Source organism: Schistocerca gregaria, chromosome 8, assembly GCF_023897955.1.
Source record: "Schistocerca gregaria isolate iqSchGreg1 chromosome 8, iqSchGreg1.2, whole genome shotgun sequence".
NCBI lineage: Eukaryota > Metazoa > Arthropoda > Insecta > Orthoptera > Acrididae > Schistocerca > Schistocerca gregaria.
Window position 1 is genome coordinate 455492937 of NC_064927.1, and position 13182 is coordinate 455506118.

The window sequence follows — 13182 nt, forward strand, 5'->3', positions numbered from 1 at the left end:
GGAAGATTAGGGTTCAACGCCCCGTCCACGAAGAGTTCATTAGAGACAAGATTCGGTTGAGGAAGCATAGAGAAGGAAATCAACCGTATCATTTCCAAAGAAACTATCCTCGCATTTGTCACTGGTGATTTAAAGAAACGATTTACAACCCAATTCTACGTCTACATCTAAATGTGTACTCCGCAAGCCACCGTACGGTGCGTGGCGGAGGGTACCTCGTACAATTCGCAGATAGAGCGGCGGAACAACGACTGTTTGTGTACCTCTGTATGAGTCCTAATTGCTTGTATCTTATTTTTGTGGCCCTTACGTGAAATGTATGTTGGCGGTAGAAGAATCGCTCTGCAGTCAGCTTTAAATGACGGTTCTCGCAATTGCCGGTCTGACTGGCCGAGCGGTTCTAGGCGCTACAGTCTGGAACCGAGCGACCGCTATGGTCGCATGTTCAAATCCTGCCTCGGACATGGATGTGTGTGATGTCCTTAGGTTAGTTAGGTTTAAATAGTTCTAAGTTCTAGGGGACTGATGACCTCAGATGTTAAGTCCCACAGTGCTCAGACCCATTTGAACCATTTCTCTCAATTTTCCCACTGGTGTTCCTCGAAAAGAACGTCGCCTTTCCTCTAGGGATTCTCATTTGAGTTCCCGAAACATGTCAGTAACACTTCGGTGTTGTTCGAAACTACAGGTAACAAATCTAGCAGCCCGCCTATGAACTAATTTGACATCTTCCATCAATCCGACCTAGTGCGGATCCCAAACACTTAAGCAGTACTCAAGAATAGGTCCCACCAGCGTCGTACATGCGGTCTCCTTTATAAATGAACCACACTTTCCCAAAATCCTCCCAATAAATCGAAGTCGACCATTCGCCTTCCCTATCATCATTCTCACATGCTCGTTCCATCACATGTTGCTTTGCAATGTTACGCCAAGATATTTAAACGAAGTGTCTATGTCAAGCAGGAGGCTACTAACACCGTTCCGTACATTACGAGTTTGTTTTTCCTACTCATCCGCATTAACTTACATTTAGAGCTAGCTTCCATTCGTTATAGCAACTGAAATACGAGGGTTGGAGCTTTGATAGTGGCAACTATTTATTTGGAGCTCGTACAAAATAGATACGCGTTTGAAAGTTTTACTTACCTTCAAAGTAGTCACCAAAATTGTGTATAACCCGTTGCCAGCGACGTGGAAGTCGTAGGATACTCTTAGCAGTGCCAGTTGTGTTGACAGTTCGTGCGGCGCGGTCTACTGCCCGGCGAATTTGTAGCAGTTCTTAAGCGAATACCGTCAAGTGCTTCCTTCAGTTTAGAAATCGAGTTGAACTCACGAGGGCTTAAGTCAAGGGACTGCAGGAAGTGTCATCACTTCTGTCTCTAACCTGGTGGTAGGTTGTGTTCCAAAAATATATCTGTCAACAGTGGCATTCTCTTGTAGAAACAGCAACGTCCGTTGATTGCCCCGAATATATGGCTGGCAACCCTTCTCTGCTTATTGTCACATCGAATTGAATCGCACTTGCAGATAGGTTAACCAATTACCCGATTCGCAAAGTGTGCTGCCTTCACGCCGTCCCAGACACATCGCACCCACGAATTAAAGCTTGCCACATCACAAACGAAGCCCGTACTGAGGACCCGTAGACTGAGTTACAAACTTAGAGATATGCTCTGTCCCCTGAGGTGTATCTGTTTTCAGTATGTCTTATAGTTCTTAGGCCGTCGTCTTTTGAAGCCCTGGAGATACTTATGGATAACCCTGTATCTCCTAACCCCCCCCCCCCTTCCAAACCCCTCAGAACACGAAACAGCGAGAAATACACTCAGTCGCAAAAGTATTCGGACAGTGGGAAGTTTCACAATGAGTGCTCGAGAAACACTGACTATGAAACCCAAACATATTTATTAGCAATATAAATGCGTAACAACAATAATTACAAAAGAATTATTGTATTATTTCGTTTCCAAAACATAAATAATAGAAAAATTAACAACAAAAATGAAATATCCTGCACACCCTACTGCTACAAAAGTATTCGGACACATCTACATGCATCTACATGACTACTCTGCAATTCACATTTAAGTGCTTGGCAGAGGGTTCATCGAACCACAATCATACTATCTCTCTACTATTCCACTCCCGAACAGCGAGCGGGAAAAACGAACACCTAAACCTTTCTGTTCGAGCTCTGATTTCTCTTATTTTATTTTGATGATCATTCCTACCTATGTAGGTTGGGCTCAACAAAATATTTTCGCATTCGGAAGAGAAACTTGGTGACTGAAATTTCGTAAAAAGGTCTCGCCGCGACGAAAAACGTCTATGCTGTAATGACTTCCATCCCAACTCGTGTATCATATCTGCAACACTCTCTCCCCTATAACGCGATAATACAAAACGAACTGCCATTTTTTGCACCCTTTCGATGTCCTCCGTCAATCCCACCTGGTAAGGATCCCACACCGCGCAGCAATATTCTAACAGAGGACGAACGAGTGTAGTGTAAGCTGTCTCTTTAGTGGACTTGTTGCATCTTCTAAGTGTCCTGCCAATGAAACGCAACCTTTGGCTCGCCTTCCCGACAATATTATCTATGTGGTCCTTCCAACTGAAGTTGTTCGTAATTTTAACACCCAGGTACTTAGTTGAATTGACAGCCTTGAGAATTGTACTATTTATCGAGTAATCGAATTCCAACGGATTTCTTTTGGAACTCATGTGGATCATCTCACACTTTTCGTTATTTAGCGTCAACTGCCACCTGACACACCATACAGCAATCTTTTCTAAATAGCTTTGGAGCTGATACTGGTCTTCGGATGACCTTACTAGACGGTAAATTACAGCATCATCTGCGAACAGTCTAAGAGAACTGCTCAGATTGTCACCCAGGTCATTTATATAGATCAGGAACAGTAGAGGTCCCAGGACGCTTCCCTGGGGAACACCTGATATCACTTCAGTTTTACTGTTCAATAAATGTTCATAAGTTGGACGACGAAAATGTCAATACCTTGTGGGTCCACCTTTCATTTTCAATACCTCCTCCGATGTACTAAGCATACTTTCCACGAGTTTTTTCGTGAAATCTGAGCCTGTATTTGTCCATTCTTGGCGCAGTTTCTCTTTCAAGGTCTCCTTCGTATAGACATTGTCCGCGCGGAGGGTCCGTTTCAATTTATCCCACAAATGTTCGATTGGGTTAAGGTCTAGTGATTGGGGGGAGGGGGGGGTGCAATACTTTCGGGCACTTGAAGGGCAACCACGTTTGTACAATATGCGCGGTATGCTTGGGATCATTATCCTGATAAAAATGAAAGTTGTTCGCAATACCTAGATGTCGTGCACTCTGCATCAAATGTCCTCGCAGTATACTCAAATACGCTTCCTTGTTCATCGTATCATCAATGAACACTAAATCACCCACACCACTGCCGGACATGCATCCCCACACCATGAAGCTCCCACCTCCAACCTTTACTGTTGGTTTGAGGTTCCTGGGATTCAGCTCTTCATTGGTCTTTCGCCACACGTTTGCCTTTCCGTCGCTTTGTCAATAATGTAAATTTACATTCGTCGCAAAATATCACCCGATTCCACCAACCCTGATCGTATTCGGCGTATTGCCTCGCAAACTGCATACGTTTCTTCTGGTTCACTGCATTTATGAATGGCTTTCGCCGTGCCACTCGACCATGGTACTGCGATCGTCTTAGTAATCTCCGCACGGTTTCGGGATGAACTTTTATACCAAGGTCTCCCTCCACCTCACTTGCAATTCGTGTGGCAGATATTTTCGGATTCTGTTGTACCTTTCGCACAATCACACGTTCATTTCTCTGTGAAAATGTACGTGGTAGTCCTGTACTGCAACGGAATTCCAATCGGTCTTCTTTCTCGAGCCGTTTATTAATGTCGTGAACTGTACTTTTCTTCATGTTCAGTTTTGCGGCAATTTCCCTGCAGGTTTTCCCCTTCGCGCGATGATAAACGACAAGTTGCCTTTGCTCGAATGTAGAACACTTCCCTCTGCGCCGGCCGCGGTGGTCTCGCGGTTCTAGGCGCGCAGTCCGGAACCGTGCGACTGCTACGGTCGCAGGTTCGAATCCTGCCTCGGGCATGGACGTGTGTGATGTCCTTAGGTTAGTTAGGTTTAAGTAGTTCTAAGTTCTAGGGGACTGATGACCACAGCAGTTGAGTCCCATAGTGCTCAGAGCCATTTGAACTTCCCTCTGCGTCCCATCGTCGACCTGCACAGGCTCGCGATACGTATTTACTAATCATCGCTATCGTCTCGCGGAAATGTCGGACACACTGCAGTCGCTTCACCCTCTGTGCGTCTCGGAATGAACTATTCTCTCACGTTGTCCCCCTTTGTCCGAATACTTTTGTTGCACCTTCCCATGCCGTTTTCAGGAAATATTACGTAACAGACACAGGTCCAACAACAATTCTTCGTATTTGACGCGTGTTTCACGTTGCGACATCGTACCCAGAGTCCCAAATACATTACAAACTGCAATTTCTGTATTTGTTCATGCGGCAAACTGCAGAATTATGCCCCGTTACGTGCCGTCCGAATGCTTTTGCGACTGAGTGTATACTATTCATATTGTTACTTCTGACTAATACATTAATTAAAATAACCACACATTAATGTTTTTGAAATGAAATTGGTAATCAAGGAGTTAAAATAGTATAATCGACAGTTACGACGGTCAACAACCAGTGAAATGGACAAATTAATGTAACATCCCTATCGGAGAGGCGCGTGGCCCGTTTTCGCACAGTGCTCGGGTGCTGGCGGCGGCACCCCATGGTGGTGGCGCGGCTGTGCCTGCAGTTTTGCTCGTGCTGTAAATAGTGCTGGCGGCCGGCCAGCTCGCGCCCGCATCCCCACCACAAGACGCACAGCCAGAAGGGGGGGGGGGGGGGGTAACGTAGCAGAAGCCGCAGCCACGGCCGCCGCCGCCGCAGTCGCCGCCGACGCCTCGCCGCGAACATGTGGCCGTCGTCGCTGTTCGTCTCGGCGCTGCTGCTGGCCACGCGCGCCGCAGGTAACCGACACGGCAGCGTGTGCGCGCGCCGACACGTGTGCGCTGCTCTGTCGTCTGACGGGCACGTCCGTCCAGCGCCCACGGCTTGACTCCGCCTCGTGGAGGCGGGCCGTGTGCCTCGCTTATTTCGTCAGTGTCGCAAAGATTTCGTCGAAACTCGTAGCTGTTTGTGAAACAATACCAGTGGCTCACCTCCGTAACCATCCCGCATCTCTACAAGTGTACGCAGAACTGTATTCGGTTTTGTTGTTGTTGTCGTCACAGTTTAATGACCCGGCGATAAAGAAGTTGGGCTTCGAGTAAGGATAGGGAGGGAGGGGGGGAGGGGCGGTGGTGCGAAAACACCTGTCGACTGCATGAAGTATATTCGTAGTTGTCAACATCGGCAACATTCAGCTCTGTAAAGGAACGATGACAGTGAAAATTTGTGTCGGGCCGGGACTCGAACCCGGATTTCCTTGCTATTAGTCTACCCAGCGCATCAGGACACAAACTTCCATGTGTCGTCCGCCATGTGTCTAGAACCTGTGTTTGTACCTCCATTATTTATATCCTCGTTCACGGGAGACGTTTTAATTGAAAGTCGCTTGCCAGGTGTCTGCAAGTCCGAAGGGACATTGCATCGTATTTCTGAATGAAATCACTGCAATACTGCCTTCATCCGAGACACCGGGCAGGCGACTTTCAAGTACAATGTCTCCCTTATACGGAAATATACATAATGGGTGTACGAGTACAGGTCGTAGACACGTGGCTGACGCAATACGGAAGTTTCGATCTGACCGCCTACCAGTAAGGCGACCGCTCGAGATAAGCGGGAAATCCACGTTCGAGTCCCACACCGGCACAAATTTTCACTGTCGTCATTCCATTATACAACTGAAAGTTGTCCATATTCGCATTTGTGAATACATTTCATGTATTTCGTAACGGCTGTATTTGCCGCAGTGTGTGCCTTCGGACGTGTATGGAAGTCCGAAGGAACGCTCGTACTTCTGAACACAACAGGCACTGCAAACTCGTATCGTACATCTGTCGAAGTCTTCTCTCGCCATCATCCTAGGACTTCGCCAAAGTGATATGAGAGAACCCGGAGAAACCTAAACCGGAAATGATCGGAGGGAGGTTAGGCCTAGTTGTGTGACTAGCGTTAACACAGCCACCTCTCTCTTAAACAAAACTATGTTTCAGTGTTCCTTCAGGTTAAGGATTCTCCACACCCCAAACGTGCTTGTCGCGTGTGTTTATTACTTTTTAATTGTCCATTCAAACTTCCTGTCGGATTAAAACCGTGTACCGACCTTGGACCCGAATTAGGAACCTTGCCTTCCGCGGGCAATGCCCTTACCGACGGAGCTACCTTGGCAGCCAATGTTCCGGGTTGGAGTCCCAGCCCGGGGTACAGTTTTAATCTGCCGCGAAGCCTCACAACAGCGAACAGTCCGCCGCAGAGAGATTTATTCTGAAAACTACCCACTGACAACTCCAGCATTTGGTGCTCGCTTCTAATGAACTACACTCAAAGGTATTTCGAGAATAGAGGATACGAAATCGCAGAACTGAATGAAATCACCCTTCACTGACAAAATGTTTATTACTTTACCATGCATTTCAAACTCTGTACTTACACCTTCAGGTGATGTTTGAAAGTCTTACATCTGTATATTTACATAAAAGTGTCGCTATAAGTATTTGCCCTTAGTCTAATTGCAATTTCACACAAAAATCTTTAACAGTACATTTTCAATTGCTTTATGAAGGTAGACGAAAATGCAGAAATTTGAGAACATTAGTGTAACAGATATAGATATGTCGAAGTACTGATGTAAGAACTTTAAATGGTATCTGAAGAGCAACCCAAAGAGTTTTGAAATCCACAATGCAATATTAAACATTTTGTGACAGAAGGCGTGTTTCACTGCGATTGGTGTGTCATCATAAACATTCCAGCTACGGAAAAAATTAAATAAGGTACTCGAGTAAGTGTATGCCATGAATTACAGTGTTGTTTATTTAGAGATCTAACACAGTAAAAGCACATCTAAACTCACACTCGAGGCGTAGAAACTCCTCCAACCCGTGACTCCTATTTAGTAAAGGAGCAATACTGGGCCTGCTTCTACGACAGGTAAACCCTTTTCTAAATACGGTGACGTCCAAATAAAATACCATTAGCTGCCTGTCTAATGAAAACCACAATGCAGCCGAATCACACGCGTTCAGTCTGCTGCGTCACACTTCAGAGAACCCCCGCCGGAGGTTCGAGTCTTCCCTCGGACATGGGTGCGTGTGTTGTCCTTAGCGTAAGTTGGTTTAAGTTAGACTAAGTCGTGTGTAAGCCTAGGCACCGATGACCTTAGCAGTTCGATCCCATAGGAACTTACCACAAATTTTTAAACTTCATATATATTAGGGCACACAGTTCCTCACTGAATTACTCGACCACCTCCACAATTGCCTTAAAGACACTAGATCAAACGACGTGGACCGACGCCGGTATCAAGCAGATGACAGTCGTAAATGAAGTACCAGATACGTCATTCACTTACAGAAAGTGTCAGTCCTACAATTGGTTAACGCCCTGCAATACGTTAACGAAATGTCCAGGAATTCACATGTGACAATTAACGAAACCGTAAGTATAATCTGCGCACGAGTATTCTTTCGATATTTCAGTCTTCAAGGCGCCCTGTACTCTGCACAAGGCATGTGCACTTGGAGGTGTTTATTCTTTTGGCCGTAGTCGGATCTCTTAGCGCATGCAATTTCACGAAACAACCGCCAGATGACTGCCGCGCGTAATGACACTCAGGTACTGGAGAGAAACGAAATTGGGCGATAATATTACCGGGTGATACTGCCTCAATACAATGGGCGTGTACTAAGAATCGACAGATGTCACATTTTCTAACAAACATGCGTGTTTCAAGAAAATACCAGTTCTTCTTAGTAAATCGAACAAAGCAATTTCATTAATCGACAAATATGATTAAATATAGACAGAAAGAGTATGTGAAAACTGAATAAAGATTGTCATTTACTTGCACAACATTTTCGCCATGGACTGCGCTACGTATTGGTGGTGGTGGTGGTGGTGGTTAGTGTTTAACGTCCCGTCGACAACGAGGTCATTAGAGACGGAGCGCAAGCTCGGATTAGGGAAGGATTGGGTAGGAAATCGGCCGTGCCCTTTCAAAGGAACCATCCCGGCATTTGCCTGAAACGATTTAGGGAAATCACGGAAAACCTAAATCAGGATGGCCGGAGACGGGATTGAACCGTCGTCCTCCCGAATGCGAGTCCAGTGTGCTAACCACTGCGCCACCTCGCTCTGCGCTACGTATTGTTTTTCCGCAAGTTTAGTTTCGACGTGGTTAAGACGATGAAAACAGCACTTGTCAACATCAGTAAAATTTTAAAAAAATGCGAATGTCAGCATTCGTTACATGCACCATCGGTATGTAACAGACAGAAACAAATCTCGTGAAACAGGACTCGTGACTCCGACACATGTCAGTGACGAACACCGTACTGGTCGAAAACGTATCGACGGTATATTTGTGAATGTTGGCATTAGCCACGAAATCTCAAATTCCTTTTGCTTATTTTATTAATGTCGACAACTGCTGTGTTTTCAGCATCTTAACCACTTGAATTTTTTTTAAAGTCGAAACTGCTATTGTGGACATTATTATAAATACTGCACTCCATGGCGGAAATGTTCAAAACTTCAACGAGCCTGCGAACCCAAGACAAATAAGAGTTCGTCAGCTTATCTTTCGAACGCTGCATTTCTGCTACTGGCATAATGCCAGTAATTACGACGATCGCATTACGATACGATTGCGAAAGGAGACCCAAAAGTTGCAGAAGATGTACTGCTTTCTTCCCGGAAAAAGAATCAGCTGTACAGAATCGATTGCGTGATTAACGAACACATGTCACATTAGCTGAAACTGCTATGGATACAACGCAGCTTCCAATTTCGATAGTGTTATTTGCGAACTATATTGTTACCTCCGTATTACCCAAAAAAGGTGGCTCGCTAATTAATGTGTGTCTTCGACGAACTAACAATAATGCCAAGTTTCTTAACCGTAAATTTGGCAAATGGACAGAGAGAAGTCCGTCAAACATTCCTTACCAGAACTAGGCAGCATGAACGACAGCCAGGTTCTCCCTCTGCCACAATGGAGAATCACATCTAGTTTTAACTGCTGACTGTAGATACGGTACGTATTGTACTTGCTTTTTTTTCGTCGTGATGCAACGCTACCAAATGGCATAGAGCTAGTGGCATACATTGTACTTCCGGAGAACGCGGGTTGAAATGGCGTCGGTGTATCGACGCCTGCATTCTTTCTGACAAGAGAGTTGGTCTCGAGTGAGCAGCTATTCAGCGCGAGGCTGGCAAGAGATCGTTGACGAGTAAGAATACGGGTGTTCGCACAAGCTGCGGGCGAGAACGCAGCGGTCAGCCAGTATGCTCCGCTGTCCCGCGCGGTGGAGCCACTTGCTGCCCGTGGCTGCGCCGGCAGATGAAAGCGGCCTCGTTTCAGAGGCGGCCGCGGGCGAAATCTGCGAACAGTGTGGTCCTTCGACGCGTCCGGCGTCGCTCTCGTCCGTGTTAACTCAGCAAACAGTCTGGATCAACACGGCGGCGGGGACGCGGGCCAACGCGAACGTTTCTTATCTGTGGTGCCCAATCCGATCAGCGTGACACAGTTTCGAGATTCGTCAATTCCGTCTTAAATGGCGTAATATACAAGCTACAAATAAAGCCGTTTTTGTCAATGTTAAATATGCAGCTTACGAGTCTCAACAAAAGCAAAACGAGGATAATGGAATGTAGTTGAATTAAGTCGGGTGATGCTGAGAGAATTAGAGTAGGAAATGAGACACTTAAAGTAGTAAAGGAGTTTTGCTATTTGCGGAGCAAAATAAGTGATGATGGTCGAAGTAGAGGGGATATAAAATGTAGACTGGCAATGGCAAGGAAAGCGTTTCTGAAGAAGAGAAATTTGTAAACATCGAGTATACATTTAAGAGTCAGGAAGTCGTTTCTGAAAGTATTTGGATGGAGTGTAGCCATGTATGGAAGTGAAACATGGACGATAAATAGTTTGGACAAGATGACAATAGAAGCTTTCGAAATGTGGTGCTACAGAAGAATGCTTAGGATTAGATGGGTAGATCACATAACTAATGAGGAAGTGTTGAATAGGAGTAGTGGAGTTTGTGGCACAACTTGGCAAAAAGAAGGGACGGGTAGCAGGACATGTTCTGAGGCATCAAGGGATCACCAATTTAGTATTGGGTGACAGCGTAGAGGGTAAAAATTGTAGAGGGAGACCAAGAGATGAATATACTAAGCAGATTCAGTATGATGTAGGTTACAGTAAGTACTGGGAGATGAAGAAGCTTGCACAGGATAGAGTAGCATGGAGAGCTGCATCAAACCAGTCTCTGGACTGAAGACCACAACAACAACTGTCTTGAAGCACCAAAGTAAATAGTACCCAGTGCTAATTGCATTCCTTTTCAGGTCCGCTTGTAATGTCTTTTTTGAATGCAGCTACTGGTCATCAAGCTTTCTCAAAATGCACTTATCCTGCAATGAAAGGTACGAAATTTGAGAGCATTAATTTTGCTTCGCTGCTTTTACATTGCGCGGTACGCAGGAACAGCAACACAGTTTTGCTTGAGAGCTGTGGCTAACCCTGCCGTGTATCAGTTGAGTTTTAACTCAAAGAAGTCATTTCATCACACTGAACATTCTCACATTTTCCCCCATTTATTCCATTGATTTCACGTCTCTGAGTTCAATTCAATTGTATATACCGGTCTTTATCAGTTACACAATCTTATCGAAAGTTTCCGCACACCTGTTAGTGCAAATTAATACGGGGTGTGTCCACCCTTCGTCTTTATGGCGACTTGAACTCTGCATTCACTCTCCCTTGGCGTTGCTGTTTGCGCCACCTCAAGCGACACTTACAATTAACTACAGAAATGTATGGCGTATGACGAGATGCTCGACCGACCACTGTACCCCGTTCAGTTTAAAACTTGGTTAAGGTGTGGTTGTTTCTTTCCGTTTCCACTCCACAGCCACATCAATAAGATTATCTTCTGTCAGTGTGGGGCGGGCCTATATATTGTTTTTTTCCCCCAGTCAATTGCCTGGCTTGATCTCGGTCGTCACGATTTCCTCTCTTGCGTCACGCTATTCAACTCATTAGTAGAGCTCCCAGCCGAAACTCTCAATTATTTTCTGAACGTACTCACTTCTGCGCTCGTACCATGGACATTACTCCATGATGTCTTAAGATGCGTTAAGGTTCTGTCGTTACCTCTTGTTTTATAGTGTGTTCCACATATTCCTTTCCTCGTCAGTTCTGTAGAAAAATCTCTCTTTTTTTTAAAAAAAAAATTTATCGGTCCACTTACTGTTCAGGATTCTTCTGTAGCACCACAGCTCAAACGCTTTGATTCATTTCCTTTCCGGATTTGTGCCAGTACACGAATCACCTCCACATAGCGGTGTGCTCAGAAATTTCTTTTCTCAAGTTAAGGTCTACCTCTGACATTAGTAGACTTTTGGCTAGTCTCCTTATGTCGTCCTTACTTCATACGTCACGTGTTGTTTTGCTTCCAAAGTAACAGAATTCCATCGCTTTCTCCACTACAAGATCCCCAATTATGATGCTAACTTTTCCACTTAAATTAAAGGGTCAATCAAACGAAAACGAGACTGGGGGCAAAAAGTAAGTTCAAATGGCTCTGAGCACTATGGGACTTAACATCTGTGGTCATCATTCCCCTAGAACATAGAACTACTTAAACCTAACTAACGTAAGGACATCACACACATCCATGCCCGAGGCAGGATTCGAACCTGCGACCGTAGCAGGGCTCCAGAAATATAGAAATGGCATGGAGAGGGATAGGCAGTGTATGGGGATGTGTAAGGGTTTCGCTGCGAAACTTCTGCAGTGGGCCCGCCCACATGTTTCCAAGGTTTTTTTCTAGTACTGCGCAGAAGTTTCGCCGCAAAGCCCTGCATATAGTCCAGATCTCCCCCCATGTGTTTTCCATATTTTGGAGCCCCGAAAAAAGACATTCGTGGCCGTCGATTGACTTCTGGCACAGAGTTGCACTCCTGGGTACAGTCATAGTGCTGTAGGCAACGCAAACATTTTTCTCCATGAACTAACAGTCTTGTCTCATAGCGAGGTAAATGTATACACAGTTATGAGGATTACTTTTGAAATACTAAACTGTTTACTTCTTTTTTCTTTCTGTTTCGTTTTCACTTCACTGCCCCTTTATACTTCTGCTTTGGCCAACACGTTCGTCTTTACTCAGTTAACTTTCAATTTATTCCCTTTAAACAGTTCAGTTAAAGAGGTTTTGTACTTATTCTACACTTTCATCGGGGAATCCTACCGTCGATGTCTTTTGACCCAGAATTGTAACCCGACTTCTGAACCTTTCTGAACAGCCAATAGCGGAACGGTTGTTGTGCTCGTACACCAGAGCGCATTCTGCAGCTTTTAGGCGCGGTGCTCGCGGGGAGGAGGAAAACGAGGGAGGCGCCGGCGGCGTGGCGGCGTGGGCCGCGCCGGGCGACGCCCCCTGCAGGTGGCGCGCTGTGGCCGCCTCTTCCGCGTCTCCTCCCGCTCTCCTCTCCTCTCGTCTCTCGCGCACGCAGCCACGCAGCCCGACTCGCCGACAAGCGCGACCACGGCGCCCGTGTCGCTCCTCCCTGAAGCCGTCGGCACACAGACCGTGCTGCCGAACGTTAACGTTGAGCGTGCCAAGTTCAACGCGCTGCTGAACGCTCAGGAACGATACGACTTGTGCACACGGTACGCGGGCCCCAACGTGGTATACGCGATCGCAACGCACTCCAGCGGCAGTTGAGGGATGTTTCTAGTTCGTAAATCACACTGTTTACTCAACGGGCGCGCGTAAAATTGCCGCATTAGCTCTATTAAAACGCACATTTCCTCCATCGTCCACGAAAAGGAAAGTACCATGTCCAATCAATGAGGACACAGCCTTATAAAAGTTCCATTACAAACAGTGCGGTACAAATCTGGAATACTTCACC

The 13182-nt window shown here is 45.8% G+C and overlaps 2 protein-coding genes across 2 annotated transcripts in view; one reads left to right on the plus strand and one right to left on the minus strand.

The window, feature by feature from the left end:
- LOC126284937 (HIV Tat-specific factor 1 homolog) overlaps positions 1-13182 on the minus strand; it is a 521685-nt gene that overhangs the window by 399750 nt on the left and 108753 nt on the right. The gene's annotated exons all lie outside the window — the stretch shown is intronic.
- LOC126284941 (lithostathine-1-like) overlaps positions 4989-13182 on the plus strand; it is a 74551-nt gene continuing 66357 nt past the window's right edge. The window contains exon 1 of the mRNA XM_049984204.1: positions 4989-5066. Coding sequence (XP_049840161.1) covers positions 5012-5066 — 55 coding nt within the window. The 5' untranslated portion in view covers positions 4989-5011. The remainder of the gene's footprint in view (positions 5067-13182) is intronic.